Source organism: Halichoerus grypus, chromosome 4 (genome assembly GCF_964656455.1).
Source record: "Halichoerus grypus chromosome 4, mHalGry1.hap1.1, whole genome shotgun sequence".
Taxonomy (NCBI): Eukaryota; Metazoa; Chordata; class Mammalia; order Carnivora; family Phocidae; genus Halichoerus; species Halichoerus grypus.
The window spans coordinates 133,978,559-134,000,112 of NC_135715.1; the positions used below are offsets into that span (position 1 = coordinate 133,978,559).

Sequence of the window (21,554 nt, forward strand, 5' to 3'; positions counted from 1 at the left end):
AAAAGATGTTGTCTACACTGTATCATACAAATTCCTAAATTCCAACAAATTCCTAGATCTTTTAATATTTAAAGGTGTATTTTATTTGTAATCAAGTAAAACTATATTAAGATGAGAATGAGAACAGGGTGAGAAAGGAAGAAAGTCAAAATACACAGCATTGAAAATAGATTATAATATTAGATTTTTGGTTTCAAATATATCAAAACTTCAAAATAATCAATTTTTACAGATATTTATGCTACATCTTCAAAAACAGCCCATTTTCAAAGTTAAGTTTGCTTAAAAGCAGTTTACCACATAACTTTAAAATACATGTCCACACACATATGTATCTTTTAAGTTTAAATTTTTCTATCATATATTACGTTAAATTGCTTCAATTTTTCAGAAACAGTTTGTTCTCACCTTGATACATATATTCAAGTTCCACTAATATTAACTATATTCTTACTAACAATCACCGTAAGTCCAAAGCTCTCTCAACTTACATCAATTTATATAATATACTAATGTGTATACCTGCAAGAAATGCTAAACACTTGTTAAAATGAAAACTGGGATCTCACTCAATAGAAAATGTCCCCATCATTATGTCTAGGGTTTCATATATACAATTCCTGTTAGCATTAATGATATCTGAGACTATATCTTCAAGATAAATATATATATCCCTAGAGAAGATTAACACAGTTTTAACTTACATACTGGTCGGTCAAAAAGAAATATACCACTGTGGCCATAGAGGTACTTGGTGAAACATAACGATCACAAAAGCATGTCTTATTATTCATTAACAAAAGATTCACCAATTTACATAAAAGCCTACTGTAATCCAAACTTCTAGAAATAATTGTTTATTTGGAAATTCAAGGTAAATTATTCCAACCCCTCAAAATTTTCAAACATCAGGAAAAGTGCAGAACAGTACAGAAGTTTTTTTTAACTACAGTTGAAGTAACCTCAGAAACTCACAATCTAGATTTTGCAGCCCCCAAATTACTAACACTGATAACTGATGTTACAGATGAACAATTCAACCCTATGTCCTCAGTATCTAGTACAGTCCCTGGCTCACAGAAATGGCTCAATAAATATCTGAGAAATGAAAGAATGGAAAAAGGGTAAAGCCTTTAAAAAAGACACCATCATTTACCATCACTCATTACACTATCACTGGTAACACTATCATTAAGCATCTTAATGAAACTACAAAAATAGAAGCATGCTAAAAGCACCAACTGCTCTATGTACAAAATAGATTTTGAAACATTCATTTACAAATTTTCAAGTGCAAAAAGAAAAATCTCCAGATGCACTAAATTTGAATTAGTCAATAAATAAACTTTTGTCTTCTAATAATCAGAACTCAGTGTTGGGGGTGAAATGGAAAAGAGGGAAAATGTCTGTCAGTGCGTTCAGCATGTTTAATGGATGCCATAAATCAAACGTTCCCATGAATTTTCTGGAGCAAATTCATGCCAATCTTTGAGCCTATTGTCACTTTCACACATGCTCACAGGAACAAAATGACAAAGAATGCTATGCCTGAACCACTAGATTCAGGGCACAAAACACTTGATTAACAATTGTCAAGGCTGGGTAGTAAATATTGACAGATATTTTCAAAATAAATTAACCCCACCATTTCCTACATAAATCATAGCTCCTGGTTTCTTTGAAGGATTCAGCAGACTCTTGGACTTCCAGACATTTTCTGAAAATGTGGCTACAGTCTCCTTGTGTGACACAACTGGGAGTGAACAACCCATTTACCAATTGCTGATGAATACCGCTAAACGTTTTCCCAGACAAAAGAGCATTAAATGCGATTCCATGCACATTTATTCTTCCTTCATAAATGCGCGTTCTCCCAAATTTCATTTTATGTCGTATACTTAAAGTTAAATACAGCAAGTTGAAATTTTAGTCAAAAAGCACTCCTGTATCTTACTAGCTGTGTAACTGCTACATCTGGTGGCAGCACACTTGCATGCAAGAAACCAGAAAACTTAGAAAACAATTGTAACCGATCTGGTGCGTGTTTGCATTAACCTTTACGCCGATATTTCTCACAAAACCCACGACCCTGTCAGAGAACAGTAGCCTACTTGCAGAAGAGCGATAACGCACAAACACGCAGGAGGTGATGGCGAAGGAGAGAAAGTTGCAGCCATCTGGAGGGGGTGGTTTTAAAAGCCTGCCCACGAGTCAGTCTGTCGTTTAAATTGCTCTAAGGGGCCAGACAGGGGATCAAAGTCGGCTTTGATAATTTAAGCGACTCTCCCCAAAGGGCAGGGACCCTGCTAGCGAGGGCATCCTTCAGGTCCCGGGCTGCAAAGCTCGCAGAGCCGGGACCGCCTCTATGGGAGGAGTGCGCGAGGGAAGGGGAGGGGGCTCAAGGATGAATGCTTCAACGGGAGGGAAAACCCACCAGAGACCGGAGGCCAGGAGGTTAAGAGTACTGAGTGTACTAGCAAATGGAGCAGAAAGGGGTTGGCGTCCGGGGGGAGGCTTCTCAGCCTAGCAGTACTGGCTCTTAGGAACCCCATACGAGTCTGCGCGCCTCGCCCCGTCCCCTCCAGCGCGCACCCCCTCGTCCGTCTCCGCCACCACCCGCGAACCACCACCCACAGCCAGCGCACTACCTCCCCGGAGCCGGGCGGCCTCGCGTCCACCTCGCCACCATCCCCCACCCTGGGGTCGGGGGAAGAGACCCGGGGGGCGCGGGGGCTGCGGCGCGGGAGAGCAGGCCCGCGAGCGGGCGCGGGCGCGACGGCGCTTACCTTCCCTGGGCCTCCCGGATGGCGGCGTGTGATTCAGCAGGGACCTGGCCGCCGCCGCCGAGCCCGGGGTTGGAGACGTGGAGAGCTGGGACCAAGATGGCGGCCCCTCCAAACTTCCACTGCTACTTTGGACACTCATCAAGCTACTTTCTGGGAACCCGACTCCCCCCCTGCGACGGCAGCGGCGGCAACGGCACCGGCACCCGCCTCCGTCATGGCGGGGGCCGCGCTGAGGGCGAGCGAGGGAGCGAGGGCAGGGAGGGGAGAGTCAAGGGGATGGGGGAGGAAACCGAGAAGGGGGGGAGGTAGGGGGGGAAGAGGTGAGGGGAGGAGAGGGGACGGGGAGGAGGAAAAGGGGGAGAAGCGAGGGAGCAGGCGGGCGCGCCGGGGAAGAGGCGGAGGGAAGAAGCGCGGCGGCGGAGGCGTCGAGGGGGCGCCCGCTGGAGTGCAGGCGGAGCGCGGGCTGCGCCGGCCGAGGACACTTCCGCGAGCGGAACCTGCCGGCACCTCTGCAGTGCGTCGGCCCCCGGCGTCGCTTGGGTGGCGGCGGCGGCGGCGGGCGGTGGGTGGCGGCTGAGGCGGCGGGGTAACCTCTGCATCAGTTACAGGCGGCGGCGGCGTCACGCGCCGCCTGTGCAAACACTATCGCGAGGCTCCTGCGCCTCCGGTAGCGGCGGCGGCCGCGGGAGCAGGCATGGGGGAGGGACCTGCCAGGGGTTGGGGGCGGGGGGGGATGGAGAGGGAGCCAGCGCGCAAGGGAGGGAGGAGACGCGGGCGCTCGGCGCCCCTGGCGCACCCGCGGATCGCAGCGCGGAGCGGGAGCCCCGGGCCGGCGGACTCGCGTGCGCGGGGGCGGCCTCCCCGCGCCGGCCGGAGGGAGGCGCACCCCGCACGCGCCCCCGCCGTGTCGCTCGGGCTCCGGCTCCCGCTCCGATGCCACCTGACTCCTCCACCCCCCCCCCCCCCGCGGAAGCGCGCCTGGCTCCCGACCCACACCCAGCCTGGGGAGAAATGCTTCTGCTCTCGCTGGGCTGTCGTTCGCAGGAGTTCGATGTGATCATTTCTCAAAATGGAACTGAAAAGTTAAGAGTTGCTTCTTTCTTGCCCCTCTGTACTGTGCAGAAAAACCTGCGTGCGTCTCCCCGTCTGCAGAATGGGAGTGATTACCGAATAAAAGAGCTAAGAAACTAAGCTGGGGGCGAGGGTGGATGAAAATAAAACTTTATGAATGTTTTCTAAAAAGAGAAAGAATCTTTACCCGTGTTGTGCACTCTGTGTGTGGTATAGCAGTTCTTTTTTTTTAAAAACAGTAAATGGACAATCGAAATAGAAAATTTTGATTAATTCACATATTTAGGGAAACTATCCAATGTTCATCTTGTGGAAGAGGGCATGGTTTCTAGAAAGTTCCAATTTGTTTCCATGCCACTGCTGAATCCCGACTAGAAAATCCCAAAGCAAATTACAGTATTTGCTAAAATTTATAGATACAGTGTAGCTTTCTACACACCCACACACGTAAAACACACCAGGGATTGGGCATCTTGTTCATAAAAGAGCAGTCTAATAGTTCAGGGAAAATACACCAAGGTTATTGCTCTCTAAAAAACCAAAATGAATAGAACACTAAACAGATTATGATAATAGAGCAACTGCATATAGACAGGAGGAAATGGTATGATTACCAGGAGGACAAAAATGTCATTTCTATTTTTTATTTTTATGACTTTGCATTTCTCACAGTAATGTTGTGTTCAGATAAACTATCATACTAGAATAGAACCTTGGTTGTCAGTTATCTCCAGAAGTAATTTTAGGTTTCTTATGCTTCAGATTCTTCAGTGAGTTTTTAGTCATGTTGTGCTTTTCAAACTTAAGAGGCAGATCTCACAAATTAAACAACTTTTGTGAAGTATAACTGACATACAATAAACACATTTAAAGTGTACAATATGATAAGTTTTGATGTGTATACAACCCTGAAACCAAGTCTACAAGCAAGATAATATATCCATCAGTCTCCACAGTTTCTTCTACCCTATTGATGTTCCTCTTGCACTCCAACCCCACCCCCAAGTAACCACACATCTGCTTTCTGTCACTTAGTTTGCATTTTCCAGAATTTTAGATAAATGGAATCATAGCCTGTACTTGTCTAGCTTCTTTTTCTCAACATAATTGAGTTTCATCTACATTGTTGCACTTCATAGTTTGTATTTCTTATTGCTGAGTATTCCGTTGTATGAATATACCCCTTTGTATTGTTCACCTGTTGATGAACATTTGCATTGTTTCCACATTCAGGCTATTACAAATAGTGCTACTGTGAACTTTCCCTCCTGTAGAAGTGTTTGTGTGTGGGGCGCCTGGGTGGCACAGTTGTTAAGCGTCTGCCTTTGGCTCAGGTCATGATCCCAGGGTCCCGGGATTGAGCCCCACATTGGGCTCCCTGCTCCACAGGAAGCCTGCTTCTCCCTCTCCCACTCCCCCTGCTTGTGTTCCCTCTCTCGCTGTGTCTCCCTCTGTCAAATAAATAAATAAAGTCTTTTAAAAAAAAGAAGTGTTTGTGTGGACATAGGCTTTCTTTTCTCTTGGATACATACCTAGGACCTTACTATTGGACTTTTATACCAAAGTACATGCACTCTAAGGGGAAGCAGAGTTTCTCTAAAGGACATGTAGGTAAATGTATGATCTTTCTGTATTTTAAGACTAAACTTAGCTGACTGGTGAAATGAGCATAGGACAGAGGAAGTCAAGACACCTGGGTATTAGTCTCAGCAGGTAACAATCCTTCTTGATTCAATTTCCTCATCTGTGAAAAAGAGGTTAGCGTCACTAGGTGATCTCTAAAGTGCCTACCAATGCCTAGACTTCATACAGAGCTTAGCTCCTCTCCAGTAGTAAACAAAACCCAGCCAAAGAGATTTGATGGTAGGTTATCTTCCTCCCAACCTTCTCCACAGCTTCAGGTTATCTTTATACCAACCCAGGTTACATTTTAGGCAGGCCTGCTCCTTTTATTTTAAATGGTAAGTAGAGGATCACAGCATAAACATAATTCAATTCAGATATATTGTTGTTATGAATGCTGCCTAGGAAGGACAATTGAACGATTGGTTCCTGCTTTCTTGTGGTTTATGTTAAAGATCACCAACACTAACTTACTTGTAAAGAGGCTACTGCCAGCAGTAGGGAGCTAATTAAATAAACCGTGGCTTAGCCTGAAAATGGAATACCATGCCATCATTTAAAATCAGGTTTTCAAAGAATACTGAAATAGATGATAAAACTTTCACACTGTAGTAAGTGAAAAGGTGAGTATGATCCCAATTTGTGTACAAGCATACATAAAAAATGACTACAAGGATGTACCCCAAACAGTTAATAATAGCTAATAATAGCTAGCCTTGGGTCTGAGATTAGATAATTATTCTTTCCTCCTTTATGATTTTCCAAACTTGGTACAATGGATCATTTTTAAGTAATTAAAACTAAAATTATACAAACATGTAATTTTATGAAATGATTATGATAAATGAAAACTTCAAGGGTGAGTAGAGGCTCCCATATCTTGCACATCAGCTAGTACATAGACATTCAAAAGTTGTTTGATAGAGATGGGATGGCTAGAGTGATAACTTGCACAATAGGACAAGGTACAGAATAGTCAGGAGAGTCCAGATTCAGACAGCAAGAACACCTGCCACTCTGGGGAAGGAGAAATTGAAAGAAAAGCAAGGAAAGAGCGTTGAAAGGGGGGTTTTGGCAAGGTTCTTTGGGAAAATATTCCCAGAGGGAAAGTCAGCATAAGAACACAGGAGTGAACTGAGCAAGTAAAAGGAGAATGCAGTAAACCTGCCCAGAAAGAATCAGGCTGAGCTGGGGAAAATGTTCTTTCTGTGAATTGAGTGCTCCATGAGGATAGACTCAAGCCCTTAGTACCGTGCTTGGCACAGACCAAGGGCTCTGTCAGTGTTTGTGGAATGAATGAATGAATGAATGAATGATGATCAGTGAACTGGGATACAGGTGAGGGAGCAATGCAGGAAAAAAGGTCTTCAAGGGTCTCTTGATAGGTCATATACAAAAGGGAATATCTGAGCCCTAATCTATACACTGATCATAATTTACAACTATGTTTATTAGACTCCGTTTATACATCACAGTAAAAACATTTGCAAAGCAGACAATACTATAGATATAATAAATGCATTTTATACCTCTTACCATTTGATTCCTTCTAAATTTGAGGAAATAATGTCTAAGTTCCTTTCCCCCAAACCAACCAGAAATTAGCCCAGATAATGTCTAAGTTCCTTTCCCCCAAACCAACCAGAAATTAGCCCAGAGACACAGATGAAGTGTCCTTTCTAAGTATTCTCCCATACAGTGGGGTGCTAGAGCCAGTTCATACTGCGCAGAGAGCAGATTGTGTGCATCTCTCCCCAACTCAGTTCAGTGATGTCACACTGGTAGCTTGAAAACAGTATTTACAACTCCAAAGTCATCAAAAGCTACAAATCAGGGCTCCCTCACCAGCATACCACTGCTCACATAGTGCATACAGGATTTCCCCGCTGTCCATTTCCCTGCCTAGGGAGGACAAGGACCTTGTCTGTCATGTGTATAGTTGTATTCCCAACGTCTAGCACCTGCCTGGCATCAAGTTGATGCTGCATACATATTGGTTCAGCCAGTTAATTACCCGCATACTGGTTAGCAAGCATTTGAGCCCTCTGAGCTAACAACTGGGTTGGCTGCTCTGGCAGAGGAAAAAAGGACCAAATATTCTACCACCCCCTCACACTTCGTTGGCCAATGTTTGTGATTTGGTAAAGTTTACTGACCTTGTTAGGGTTGCCAGATGAAATATAATTTTTGCATGGACCATACTAACACTAAAAGAGTACTGGTTGTTTATGTGAAATTCAAATTTAGTTGAGCATCCTGTATTTTTATTTATTAAATCTGGCAACCCTGGCCCTTTTGAACTAAGCAGAAAATAGTTAATGAGTTATTACCTGGTAAAGTTGAATACTATGACCTGGAAATTCCATTCCAAAGAATATATCCTACAGGAATTCTTGCTCATGTGCTACAGGACATAAGAACAAGAATGTCCATAGCAGCCAAAAACTGGAAACCACCCAGATGTGCATCGACAAGAGAACGGATAAGTAAACAGTTTTGTCTATTCACACAATGGGATACTACTCAACAATTAAAATGCTCACAAGCATAATGCTGATTTAAAAGGACAAATTAAAGAAGGATGTTGTCTGTTTGACTCCATGTGTAAATAATCAAAAACATTCAAACTAAATAATACGTTGTTCAGGAATGGAGAGATGGCAAAACTAGGAAGAGAAAAAGAAAGGGGATGAGAAGCCAAAATCAGAGTGATTACTTCTGTCAGGGAGAAGGGGGGATGTGATATGGAGAACTGACAGGGGCGTCAAAGCATCAGTAAATGCTCTACTTATTAAGTTGGATGGGAGGATGGAGATATGTTTGTCTTATTCTTTTTCTTTAAGCTACTCGTGTGTATGATTTACTCTTAACGTACAAAATATTATCTTACAAATGTTTAAGACATGAAGAAAGCTGTGCCTTCTTTATCAGACTGAACATAGAGGCCCTCCTTGTCTCCTCTGCTTGGACTTATCCCCAGATTTGATTTCCTTCTTTGTCCAAATGTATGCACACAGATGGGAGATCTAAAGATGCCTGTCCTACCATCACAACATGCCGCCTCAATAGTCTTTTTGGTAGATGCTTAGACAAATGACTCCATCACGTTGGATGATGAAGAATTCTCATTTCACTGAGTTTGTTCTAACTGTGCTGCACAATTCACAAAGCCTACTTGGAGATTTTGGTGTCCGTATTCCCCTAGAGAGAGTTCCAAGGCTTTGTACATAATATGCTAGGTTATACTTTCTCTGCTGTCTCTAGCATTGGAAATGGTTTCCTTCAGGTTTATCAACTAATGGGGGGAGAGGGGTTGATCTATACGTAACAAAACTGGAATTACTAGGTTCTCAAATCTGATTCATTTTGCCTGAGGTTAAAAAATCGTAATCAACTTCAGCGCAATATTACCTCCCCAGAGTGTACTAGAAGCTGTCCTCCAAGGACATGAGTATTACAACATGTTTACAAAAACAAAGTACAACAAGCGAACAGTGCTCATACAGCAGATTTAAAATCAACAATATATCTCTTAACAAAGCAGTCTACTTAGAAAAGTGATTAAGAAAACATATGAAACCAAGAAGTCTAGTGTTCCACTTCACTCATTCTAAGTTTTATGGATTAAATTGAAATATAAATTCATCACATTAGAGGGAAGATGAAAGATTCCCAAAGCCTTACACTAAACTCTGTTTCTGCAACATGAAATTTTTTGTAGGCACAGAAATTGACGTGACTTTTTAAAAAAATTAATATCATTCTTGATTTTTGACAATATCTTTCCAACAATACAGTTTAAAGACTTTCAAAATCACTTAATGCTTTTCCAGGAAATATAAAGTGCTAAATCTTTCTTAATTAGATACATGACAAAAATAAGTAGAGATGTCTATAACCTCATACATATTTAGAAACTTTGAAACAATATAGAAATGTCACATATTGATGAGAATTTCTTCCCCCTCCAAAAAAGGAGTAAAAATGCTACCATAAAGCAAGTGGAGGCTTTCTGAGATGCAAGTAATATTCTGTTCCTTAAACCAGGTGCTGGTTAGAAGTGTATGTTAAACAGTTTGTGAAAATTCATCAAACTGTACACTTACAATAAAAAGTTAGACAAAATGGGCGCCTGGGTGGCTCAGTTGGTTAAGCGTCTGCCTTCGGCTCAGGTCATGATCCCAGGGTCCTGGGATCGAGTCCCGCGTCGGGCTCCCTGCTCTGTGGGGAGCCTGCTTCTCCCTCTCCTCCCCACTCGTGCTCTCTCTCTCGCTATCTCTGTCTCTCTCTCTCAAATAAATAAAATCTAAAAAAAAAAAATTAAAAAAAAAAAAAAAAAAGTTAGACAAAATGTAAAAAAAAAAAACCAAAAACAACCCTGGCATTTGTAGTTATAAGGAAATACATACACACATAGACACACATTTAAGGGAAAATAAATTTGTTTAATGAGACAATGAAAAGGAGGGTTGTTTTTTTTTTTAAAGGAAAATGTTTTTAATATGAGGGGAAATGAATGGTGGTTTCTTATGGGAAGAAGTTAAGAAAACGATATCTTAAAATCAATATACATACAATGAAATTTCTAGAACTGCCACTATGAGAAAATCCTCAAGTAAATATTTACTTCACTATTGTCCATTTCTTGCACTTGGTAAAGAAAGCTGTTTGGCAATGGCTGATGATCTGTATACCCATCAGTAAAAACAGTTATGGACTGATAAACATTCATTTCAGGAAATACTTGTTGAGCGCCTACCCTGCATAAAGCAATTTGCCAGGTGCTGTGGGAGTACAGAGGTGAGTCAGACATGGAGCTTAGAGGTGAGAGCAAAGAAGAATCAGGCAAATGACTACCATCCAAAGTAAAAATGATCCATGCCAGAGGTAAAGTATAGGTAAATGGGAGAATGTAGAGGCAGGAGAGATCACATTTGAGGCTTCCTAAAAGAGTAGCAGTTTTGTTTTTGTTTTTGTTTTTAAAGATTTTATTTATTTGAGAGAGGATGAGAGGAGAGAGAGAGAGCACATGAGAGGGGGGAGGGTCAGAGGGAGAAGCAGACTCCCCGCTGAGCAGGGAGCCTGATGTGGGACTCGATCCCGGGACTCCAGGATCATGACCCGAGCCGAAGGCAGTCGTCCAACCAACTGAGCCACCCAGGCGCCCGTTTGTTTTTGTTTTTAAAGACTTTATTCATTTATTTGACAGAGAGAGACACAGCGAGAGAAGGAACACAAGCAGGGGGAGTGGGAGAGGGAGAAGCAGGCTTCCTGCTGAGCAGGGAGCCTGACGTGGGGCTCGATACCAGGACCCCGGGATCATGACCTGAGACGAAGGCAGACGCTTAACAACTGAGCCACCCAGGCGCCCCAAGAGTAGCGATTTTAGCTGGGCCTTGAAGTGCACCAAAAAGTGATCTAAATTGTTATTTCCTTTCCAAGATTCAAAACTTAACCATCAGAATCTGGATCTATTCCATAGACAAACTTAAGGCTCTCTTCTATTTTTTTTTTTTATTATTATATCATCAGTTTCATACGGTCTTAAACTTTTAGTTCAATCTTCACTTTTTTCCCTTTTGTTGTCTTGTTTAGAGGCCTCTACCTACTTTCCAATCCTTGTAGAACTGCATCTTTTAATTTAGCATTCTCTTTGCTCTGTGGGTTGGGATGGGTTGAGAGAGAACAGGGACACTAGTAACAAAAGTAATTTTCCCCAGTGAAACTAAGTCATCTATTACTCAACATGCAGAAGAGAAGCCTTCCAATTAAGTCAAAAGCATTACTTACATTGGTAATCAACAAGAAAGCATACAGGAACATTCTCCCATAAATTGACACAATTTGATGAATCATAAAATCATGAATCACTGAATCATAAAAAGAACTCATGATTTGGAAGATAGGGGTTGGAAAGAATTGGCGGAGATATCTAAAACAGACTTTAGCTACAGACATAAATTAATATAAACACTAATAATGAGAGATGAATTGGTACTAGTCTAAAATGCTAAAATGCTAACTGAACTATAGTAAAATATAATTATATTGACATTTTATTTATAATGATGGGATTTCTTTTGGGAGGCAATTCAGCAATATGGATCAAGAATTTTTTAAAAACCTTATTCCTGGGGCACCTGGGTGGCTCTATCGGATAACCATGAGACTCTTGATTTCGGCTCAGGTCTGCATATCAGGGTCATGAGATCGAGCCCCTCCTAAGGCTCCCCACACTAATTTCATTCTGGGAATCTATTCTAAGAAAATAATCTTTTTTTTTTAAGATTTACTCATTTATTTTTGGGGGGAGAGGGGGCTGGGGAGGGGTAGAAAAAGAGTCTTAAGTAGACTCCGTGCTGAGTGTGGAGCCCCACCAGCAGCTGGATCTCACAACCCTGAGATCAGGACCTGAGCTGAAAACACGAGTCCGGCCCTTAACCAACTGCACCACCCAGGTGCCCCTCTAAGAAGATAATCTTAAATTAGAAAAAAAAAAAAAGGTGAGTTTTCTCTTCCTGCACAAGATAATTTTTCAACATTATTTATAATAATAAAAAATTGAAAATAACCGATGTACAATGATAAGGGTATATAATAACTTATGGCTCATCTACTTTATAGAATATAATAAAGCCATTAAAATGATTGTGAAGAGGTGCCTGGGTAGCCCAGTCGGTTAAGTGTCCAACTCTTGATTTTAGCTCAGGTCATGATCTCAGGGTCATGAGATCGAGTCCCACCTCCTGCTCTGTGCTCAGCCGTGAGTCTGCTTAAGACTCTCTTTCCTTCTGCCCCTCCCCCCTCGGATAAATAAATAAATCGTTTAATAAAAAAATGATTGTGAAGATTTTACAATAACCAACAACTGATTCACTGATTTCAGTGACTAAAGCAGCATATAAAAACTATATATACAATGTAGTCTCAATCATTTAAAATGTGTATAGTAAAAAAATTGAAAGGAATACACTAAAATATTAATAGCAGTTGTCTTGGTGTGATTTTTGTGGCTGGTCTTTGTACTACTGGGTATTATCCAAATGTTCTATAGGAATAACAATTACTTTATGAGAAAAAAAAAAAAAACCTGTATATTTTCAAATGACTGGATTTTCGACCCCAGATTAGATTAATAAAGAGCAACAAAAGGAAGTATTAACAGGAGATGGGGGGGAAATGTTTGGTGCCTCTTTTCCCATAGAGCTTCCAAGTGTTATTGTTTGACTTTTTCTTGGTACAATTAAACAAATGTAGATTTTAAAAGTATTTGTTTAAAACTCTCAGGAACCCACAGCAGAATCAGAGGAATGTCGACCTTCTAAAATCACAGTAGAAAATAAGAGCAAACAAAACTGAGTCTGCAGAGCAAATGACAAAACTGAAAAGAAACAGAATGCACACATGAAAACAAAGTCACAGAAATATGGCAATAGAGAGACTAAGCATTGTAAGTTTAGTTATTAAATTTAGATTCCCTATTAATAGAAAAACCTTCTCAGATTATGTTAAAAAATTAAAATCCAATACTTTGCTGCTTATAAAAAATACATCTAACTAAAATAACACAAAAAGACTAGAAAGGAAAGGATGGATAAAAATGTAGTAAGCAAGCTTGCAATGTATTAGAGATAGCATTAGGGAGTTGAAATAGAATTCAAGGCAAGAAATTTTAAAGGTTATTTTGATCTAATACAAACATTAGATACTCCTTATGCGTGTGCCATAGACACCAGCAATTCACAAAGTGGAAAATACGATTCATTAATTATGGGAATGTGATGGAACTACTACCTCTCCACCCTGAGCACAAAGGAAAACTATTCCCAGGTTCCTTTCAGGGACAGCGGGTCACGTTACCAGGTACAGACAATAGAACATGAGCAAAAGTCAGGTGTGTCCCATCCAGGCCAGGATTTGAGAGTCTGTGTGCCACCATCACACTTTTCTCTTTTAACAGGGATCACAGAAGCCACACAGTAATGTGAAGCCACAAGATGAAAGTGACCTGGATCTTCCAGTCACTGCAGGGTGACCAGCTGCCTTAGAAGTTGGCCCACTGGCATTGGACTTTGGATGAAGGGAAAAAAACCTATGTTGTTTTAAGTGCCTGAAATTTGGTGCTTTATTTGCTATTTATAGCCTGTTCTGTCTTAATTAATACAATAGAAAAATGTTAAACTGCCCAAATAATAAAAAAATTCAAATTAAACGAAGAGGTACCACTTTCCATATGTTAAACTGGAAAAACAACAGCAACAAACCTTAAAATATTAATACCCAGTGCAATGGGGGAAAGGGTAATCTTTTCTTTTTCTTTTCTTTTCTTTTCTTAAGTAAGCTCTACCCCCCAATGTGGAGCTTGAACTCACAACCCTGAGGTCAAGAGTCCTGTACTCTACCAATTGAGCCGGCCAGGTGCCCCAAGGATAATCTTTTCAATAAATTAGGCTGTCAAATGGATATCCACATGAAAAATAAATGCCAGATGGATTGTAGATCTAAATATGAAAATAAAAAATTAAGCTCTTAAAAGAAAACACAGGGAAATATCTTCATGATCTACAGGTAGGTAAATGTTTCTTAAATAGGACACAAAATATGCTTACCATAATTAACAAATTTGACAGATGAAACTATTTTAATATAATCTAATCACCAAAAGAGTTTTGATCACCAAAAGATTTGATTTCAGATAATGAAAGCAAACATAGAGTGGGAAAATATATTTGCAATCCATATATCTGTAAAGGATTTATATTCAAAATATGTAAAACAACAAAAACAAAAACATCCTTCAAATCAATAAGGAAAAGACAAACAAAATAGTAGAAATGTGGACAAAAAACTGGAACAGTTACTTCACAAAAAGAGAACATCCAAATGGCCAAAAAACATATGAAAAGATGCTAAACATCTTTAGTTAACAAGAAAATGCAAATTAAAGCCAAATGAGATACCACTCACCAGAAAGGCTAAAGTGAAAAAGACAAAAGGTCAGCAAGTGCGTGAAGCACTGGGAACTCCCATACACTGGTGGGATTGAAAAGCAATACCCTTAGAAAACTGAGGGCAGTATAACTACCAAAACTAAACATACACATATGTTACGATCTGTCGGTTCTATTCCTAGGTATACTCCCAACAGAAATGCATACGTATATTCATCAAAAGATATCTACAGCAATTTCATAAAGCAGCACTGCTCATAGCAGCCCCAAACTAGAAACTACTCAAATGTCCACCAGAATAAATACACTGGGGAACATTCACCCAATGGAATACTATACAGAAATTAGAATTAACAGGTGACTACACACAGCGACATGGATGAACTATACAAACATAATGCTGAACAAAAGAAGATAGACAAGAAAGATTACATACTACATGATTCCATTTATATACAGTTCAGAAACAGGCAAACCAGTCTATGGTGTTAAAAATCAAGACAGTGGTTACCCTTGGGGGTGTGTGAGGGAGACTTCTGAGATGGTGGTAATGTGTTGTTTCTTGATTTAGGTTCAAGTTACACAGTGCGTTCACTTTGAAAATTCATCAAACTGTACACTTAGATTTGTACATTTTGGTGCACATATATTTTGCTTCAGTAAAGTGTTTAACATATATAATAAAATAAATAAAATATAATATAATAAAAATATATGCCACAAATATATAATACCAAGTCATAGCAAGCACCTAGTTAAACTTGTATTCTTTTTTTCTTTAAGATTTTATTTTTAGGGCGCCTGGGTGGCTCAGTCAGTTAAGCAACTGCCTTCAGCTCAGGTCATGATCCTGGAGTCCCAGGATTGAGTGCATAGGGTTCTCTGCTCAGCGGGGAGCCTGCTTCTTCCTCTCCCTCTGCCTCTCCCCCCTCTTGTGTGCGCGCACGCGCTCTCTCTCCCTCTCTCTCTCTCTCTCTCGCTCTCTCGCTTGCTCTCTCTCTCAAATAAATAAAATCCTTTAAAAAAAAGATTTTATTTTTAAGTGATCTCTACACCTCATGTGGGGCTCGAACCTACAACCCCAAGATCAAAAGTTGCGCATTCCACCAACTGAGCCAGCAAACCGCCCCTAAACTTGTATTCTTTCTTTTTTTTTTTTTTTTAAAGATTCTATTTATTTATTTGACAGAGAGACACAGCGAGAGAGGGAACACAAGCAGGGGGAGAGGGAGAAGCAGGCTTCCCGCGGAGCAGGGAGCCTGACGCGGGGCTCGATCCCAGGACTCTGGGATCATGACCTGAGCCGAAGGCAGATGCTTAACGACTGAGCCACCCAGGCGCCCCCTAAACTTGTATTCTTATGCATTGTTTGTATCAAGAAAAGACTGGTACAACCATTTTGGAGAGTAATTTGGACATACATGTACGACACACATTAACTATTTAACACACAAATATATTCTCATTTCTGAGAATCTTTCCCAAGGAAAAAAAAAAAAAAAAAAACATGGGGGGAAACTATGAATAAAAATGTTTATCACAGAGCTAAAATCAACTATAACTATAGCATATCCTCTTGGTATATTTTTATTCAGCCACAGTGATGACTGCTTTGAAAGCTCTAGTGAAACATGACAAAAGCTTTTGGTATATGTCAGGTAAAAAAGGAAAATGAAAATTCTGTATATCCAATTATTATAATTAAAGATATGTTAGAAGAAAATAACTAAACGGAAAACACACAAATGATACACATAAAACTTCCCTGCCCAGTCTCCTCCACTCTTGTAACTCCAAGAATCACACATGTAATGAAGACTCTTAAATCTGTATGTCCAGCCCACACATCTCTCTTGAGCTCCAGGATATTCAAACTGGTCACTACACATGTCCCCTTGGATGTTCCATAAGTCCCTCAATTTTTTCCTCCTACTTTTGTTATCTTGGGTAGAAAGGTGGCCAGGAATAAGAATGGGGATAGGGATTCAGTTACCCAAACCAGAGATCTGAGAGTCATTCCTATTTACCCCCATTCCTCATACCTTTACCATTCCCTAAGTCCACACTGTCTTCTCAAGAGCCCTTGGAAGTCATCCCATCCATCCATCCTTCTGCCATTGCCTTTATCATTTCCCACCCAGATTATTGCAAAAGCTTTCTAACTAGTGTTCCCGCCTTCAGTTTTAGCCCATCAGTCCAGCTGCTCTGGTTATATTTGTAATATAACCAACTCTGAGCATGCTTTTCCACTTTAAAATTCTTCTTTGGCTACTCATAAGTGATTGGATAAAGTTCAAACTCTCTAACATAGTTTATGTGATTCTTTTTATCTTTTTTATCTCGTTATCACCTGCCTGTCTTTCCAGTTTTATGCCTGGTTACTCCTTCATGGGAAGCCCACACTCCAGTCACACCAAAGTTATTACAGTGGCCAGACAGGTTATACACTGTGTTTCACTTCTCTTGCCATTTTCCAGCTCAGAACCCTCTTTTGTCCCCCACCTTTTCCTGACCTTATTTGCCTAGCCCATACTCTAAGACTCAGTTCAAGCCTTTTCTTGACTGGGAAATCTTCAGGGATCACATTTTTACAGGGTCAGAATCATGGGGTACACCCAACTTTCCATCTTATTTTTCTCACTAAAATTAAAACATGATCAATTTTCTGGTTTGCCAAGGTACCCTTCATAATGATCCTTTAATACCCAATGTTAAGTTCTCTAGCTTCTCTGCTCCCTCAGTATACTGCATATAACTTTATCACATCACTTACTGCTTTGTTTTGTAATTTTTTTTTTTTTTTTTTTAACATGTTCACCTCCTCCACTAGCCCCTGGATTACTTGAGGGCAAGTATTTGTGTTGTGTTTATTTCTATGTCCCCAGCAGAGTCTGCAGCAGAGTAGGAATTCCCTAAAGGAAAGTGAATGACTGAGTAAATAATGGTGGTTGTGCTAGTACGGTAGAATATGAGTGATCGTTTTTTGCTTTTTCTCAAGTGCCCAGACTTTTTGTGGCTACTTATTCATTTAGATTCATCATGTTAAAAAAAAAAAAAAAAAAAGAGTAGATCTAGAAAACAATTTTTGGTAATATTATATCACCTTTACCATCTTCAATTATTTTTTTTCAATTCTCTTTGATTGATCAAACATCTTATGACTCCCAATTTTGCCTAATATGTATATATACAATGAAGAAAGACTGGAAGAGCACTTATTATCTCCTCTTCTGTTTGTAACACAAACATTGTGCCTAATTAACAGTTAACTCGCAGTCCTTATCTTACTAGCTCTAGCGGGATTTGACTTCAGCTGATTGCTCCCTCCACCTTGCACCTCTGTCTTTATTTGACCTCTAGGGCACAATCCTCATTTCCCTCTGACCTTGAGGTCTCTGTTTGATCAGTCCAGTTTCCAGACTCTCTGCCTCCTCTTCTGGTCCACTAAATGCTGGAGCACACCAAGGCTTAGTCCCTCGATTCCCTTCTCTTCTTGTCTTGCCCCTTCTCTTCCTACCATCAGGTACTCATTTCTTTTGGTCCTGGCTCTCGAGCCTGGCTACACATTTGAATCACCAGAGAAGCTTTTTAAAACATATCAAATCCAAGCCCATTTTGTATCAGAGCCTCTGTGGGCAGAGCCAAGATTTCAGAGGTTTTAAAGCTCTCTAAGTGATTCTAACGTGGGACCAACGTTGAGGATCACATCTAGTGGTTTCAAATATCATCCCCATGCAGATTAGTTCAAAATATATGTCCCCTGGCTCAACCTCTCTTTGAGCTTCAACCTCGAATATCCAACTGATTCATAACAGCTTCCTTTGACCTATCTAAGAACTAGCATATCCAAAACTAAACTCTTGAGAGATCTTGAACAAATATAAAATTGATCATATCATTCTCTTGCTTAAAACACTTCAGTAGCTATCTTCATGCTTCGAAGAAAATCCAAATCACTAAAATCATTAAAATCATTAGTCCACAAATGACCCAGCCCCTGTCTACATCTACAGCCTTCTGATCCTCTATGCCTTGCTTGCTCTGCTTCACCACACTGTCCTGCTTAAAGTTCTTCCTCAAACAGAACCAGCACACACCCACCTCAGGACCTTTTTCTTTTACTGTAAACACCTCCCCCAACATGGGGCTCACACTCCCGGCCTGGAGATCAAGAGTCACATGCTCTACTGACTAAGCCAGCCAGGCGCCCCCCACCTCAGGACTTTGCACTTTGTTTCCTCTGCCTAGAAATCTCTTCTACCAGACCTTAACACAGACCTTAACATAGCCTTAACATTGCCATTTTCCCAATGAAGTGTTTCCTCACTTCATTCAGGTCTATGCACAAATGCCCCTTCCTCAGAGAAGCCCCCTTCAACCACTTTAGCTATAGTATAGTTCTCCCTCTGACCAGCTTTATTTTTCTTTATTTTTTAAAGATTTATTTTAGAGGGAGAGAGAGAGAGGGAGAGAGAGTATGCGAGTAGGGGGAAGGGGCAGAAGGAGTGGGAGAGGGAAAGCAGACTCCCCGCTGAGCAGGGAGCCCAATCAGGACCTGAGCCAAAACCAAGAGTCCGATGCTTGACCAACTGAGCTACCCAGGCGCCCGCTCTATTTTTCTCCCTAGCTCTTCATCATTACCTGAAATTACATTACATATATGTATCCTTTCTTTGTTAATATTCTGTGTTTTTCACTCTAGAATGCAAGCTCCCCGAGGGCCAACTTTTATTCGTTCACATCTGGTTTCCCAGCACCTGTTTTTACCTTTAACATATCTGAAATTGGGATGCCTCTGACAATTAATGGCGTGACATAGAGAAATTAGCAGGGGTTTTTTCCTTTGTTTGTACAATATAAAATGAAAGTGACTGTTATAGCCAATGTATTTTACTTTCTTTTCTTTCAATTTTATTGAGATATAATTGACATACAGCATTGTATAAGTAAGTTTAAGGTGTATAGCACAGTGACTTACATGTATTGTGAAATGATAACCACAATAAGCTGAGTTAACATCTATCACTTCATATACTTACCAAAAAGAGAGAACAAAAAAAAAAAAAAAAAGAAAGAAAGAAAAGGAAAAAAAAAGTTTTTCCTTGTGATGAGAACTTTTAGGATCTACTCTCTTCGCAACTTTCATATATATGATACAGCAGTGTTGCTATGGTCATCATGTTGCATTTCACATCTCCAGTACTTATTTATCTTGTAACTCAAAGTTTGTACGTTTTGATCCCCTTCATCCAATTCCCCCACTGCCACCAATAGTCAATGTATTTTAGACTCAATGAAATATGGTGGTAGGCACTCAATAAATAATGTAATGGGCTGGGAGCACTGAATAAGCATATAAATAATTAGAATGAATGTTAATATACCTGGGCTCCAAAAATTATATCCTGGTTACCATAAACATACAGGAAGGCACCATAGAAATAGGAGATTTTCGTTGGTGCGAAGGGGACAAAAAGTCCTGGGTTGTACCTCAAACACTGCTGTGGGATCCCTTGGCATGCAGAAACCTAGGTGGTCTTGAGGGTAGAGGGAGAGTCACTGGGGAGAGAAATAAAATTTGAAACAGAACTGATCATCAAAGAAAAAGAAGTATCAAAGACATGAGAGAAAGCTTTGTCCAAAACCTGTCTCCTCTCAACTAATAAAGTGATGCAAGTACAGCAATGTTTAGGTTCCACATCATTTCTGATAAGGCCCCCAAAAGGATATGGGAACATCTCTTCCCAAGGGTACAGTGCATTTTTCAAACAAAAATATTTATAGGGGTGCCTGGGTGGCTCAGTCGGTTAAGTGTCTGCCTTTGGCTCAGGTCATGATCCCAGGGTCCTGGGATCGAGCCCCGCTTCAGCCTCCCTGCTCAGCGGGGAGCCTGCTTCTCCCTCTGCCTGCTGCTTCCCCTGCTCATGCTCTCTCTCTCTCTCTCTCAAATAAATAAATAAATAAAATCTTTAAAAAATATTTTTATATTAATAGCACCAGTGTTTTATTAGCTAGCATTTTTTAATGCTTATCATATTCCAGGCATCACATAGTGTTTACATGCATTATCTAATCAGATCCTAACAACAAACTCCATGGGATAAGTGCTACTGTAATCCTTGTGTTACAAATGAGAAAGCTGAAGGCTTGGAGGAATTAGGAAATTTATCTAAAGTCACACAGGGATTAAGGGAAGAAACCAGAATAGGAACCCAGGTCTGCTTGAGGGCGGGGGTCCATGTTCTCAACTGCTCTGCACACTGACTTTTACATATTTCCACTTCCGAAGACTATGCTTCTTAATTTCTGGATGGAATGTCATGGAGCTTTCAATTACAGACAGGAGCTGAAGGGAAGAGTGTGCTCTCCCCCTTTCCTACTTCCTGACTGTCTTTCTTCTTCCCTGAAGAAGAAACGTTAAGAGAAGGCTTGGGTGCAGACAAGCTTTGTGACAACAGTGGTAACAAAAGCTCAAGAACAGGCAAAACAACAGTGAAAAGACAACTCCAAGGCTGACAAAATAACCAAGACATATTTAAGCAAATCATTAGCTGACATGGATTGAGAATCCGTCAGCTTTACAAGAAAAACTATCGAGAAACCTAAGATCTTACTTGTCTAAATGGAGTAAAATTGAGCTGCTATAATGTATATTGCTTTTATTCTTTTTGTTAAACATTTATAGACTTATTAAACTAAAGAAATATAAGGAGGGTTTAAGCTTTTTACCACTCTCCTGGTTTGGGGTATCAATTTAACTAAACATTATCAAAACAGTCTTAATTTTCAAGTATTATGGACTTTTACACTGATGACTATCAAATTTTATATATACTTTTTATTGCATTGGATAATTCAGTGGATTTTCAGTGCTGTAATATTGAATGGCTCTTTCCAAGGTTCTGAGGTAGCTTGCACCTGCTCTTGTTACAGCTTTTTATAGCCTCATCTAAAGATGGATTTGAAGACTATTCTAATATTTGTTATACTGGAATGGGTCTTATATTCCATGTAAGAAGATATAGAATAGCAATTACCAACTGTACAGGGAAATTGGCAATGCCACCGTGATGACAAGCACAGTTGTAGTGGTGTGACCGATTTATTCATTTCCTTAATAACC

General features: G+C 40.5%; 1 protein-coding gene across 3 annotated transcripts in view; it reads right to left on the minus strand.

Annotated features, from left to right (window-relative positions):
* TLK1 (tousled like kinase 1) overlaps positions 1–3,483 on the minus strand; it is a 154,743-nt gene extending 151,260 nt beyond the window's left edge. The window contains exon 1 of one of the 3 annotated variants that reach the window (XM_036067307.2): positions 2,787–3,483. In XM_036067307.2, coding sequence (XP_035923200.1) covers positions 2,787–2,925 — 139 coding nt within the window. In that variant the 5' untranslated portion in view covers positions 2,926–3,483. The remainder of the gene's footprint in view (positions 1–2,786) is intronic. The other 2 variants (XM_036067310.2, XM_078070982.1) reach the window with 2 other exon arrangements.
* Between the last annotated feature and the right edge of the window lie 18,071 nt (positions 3,484–21,554).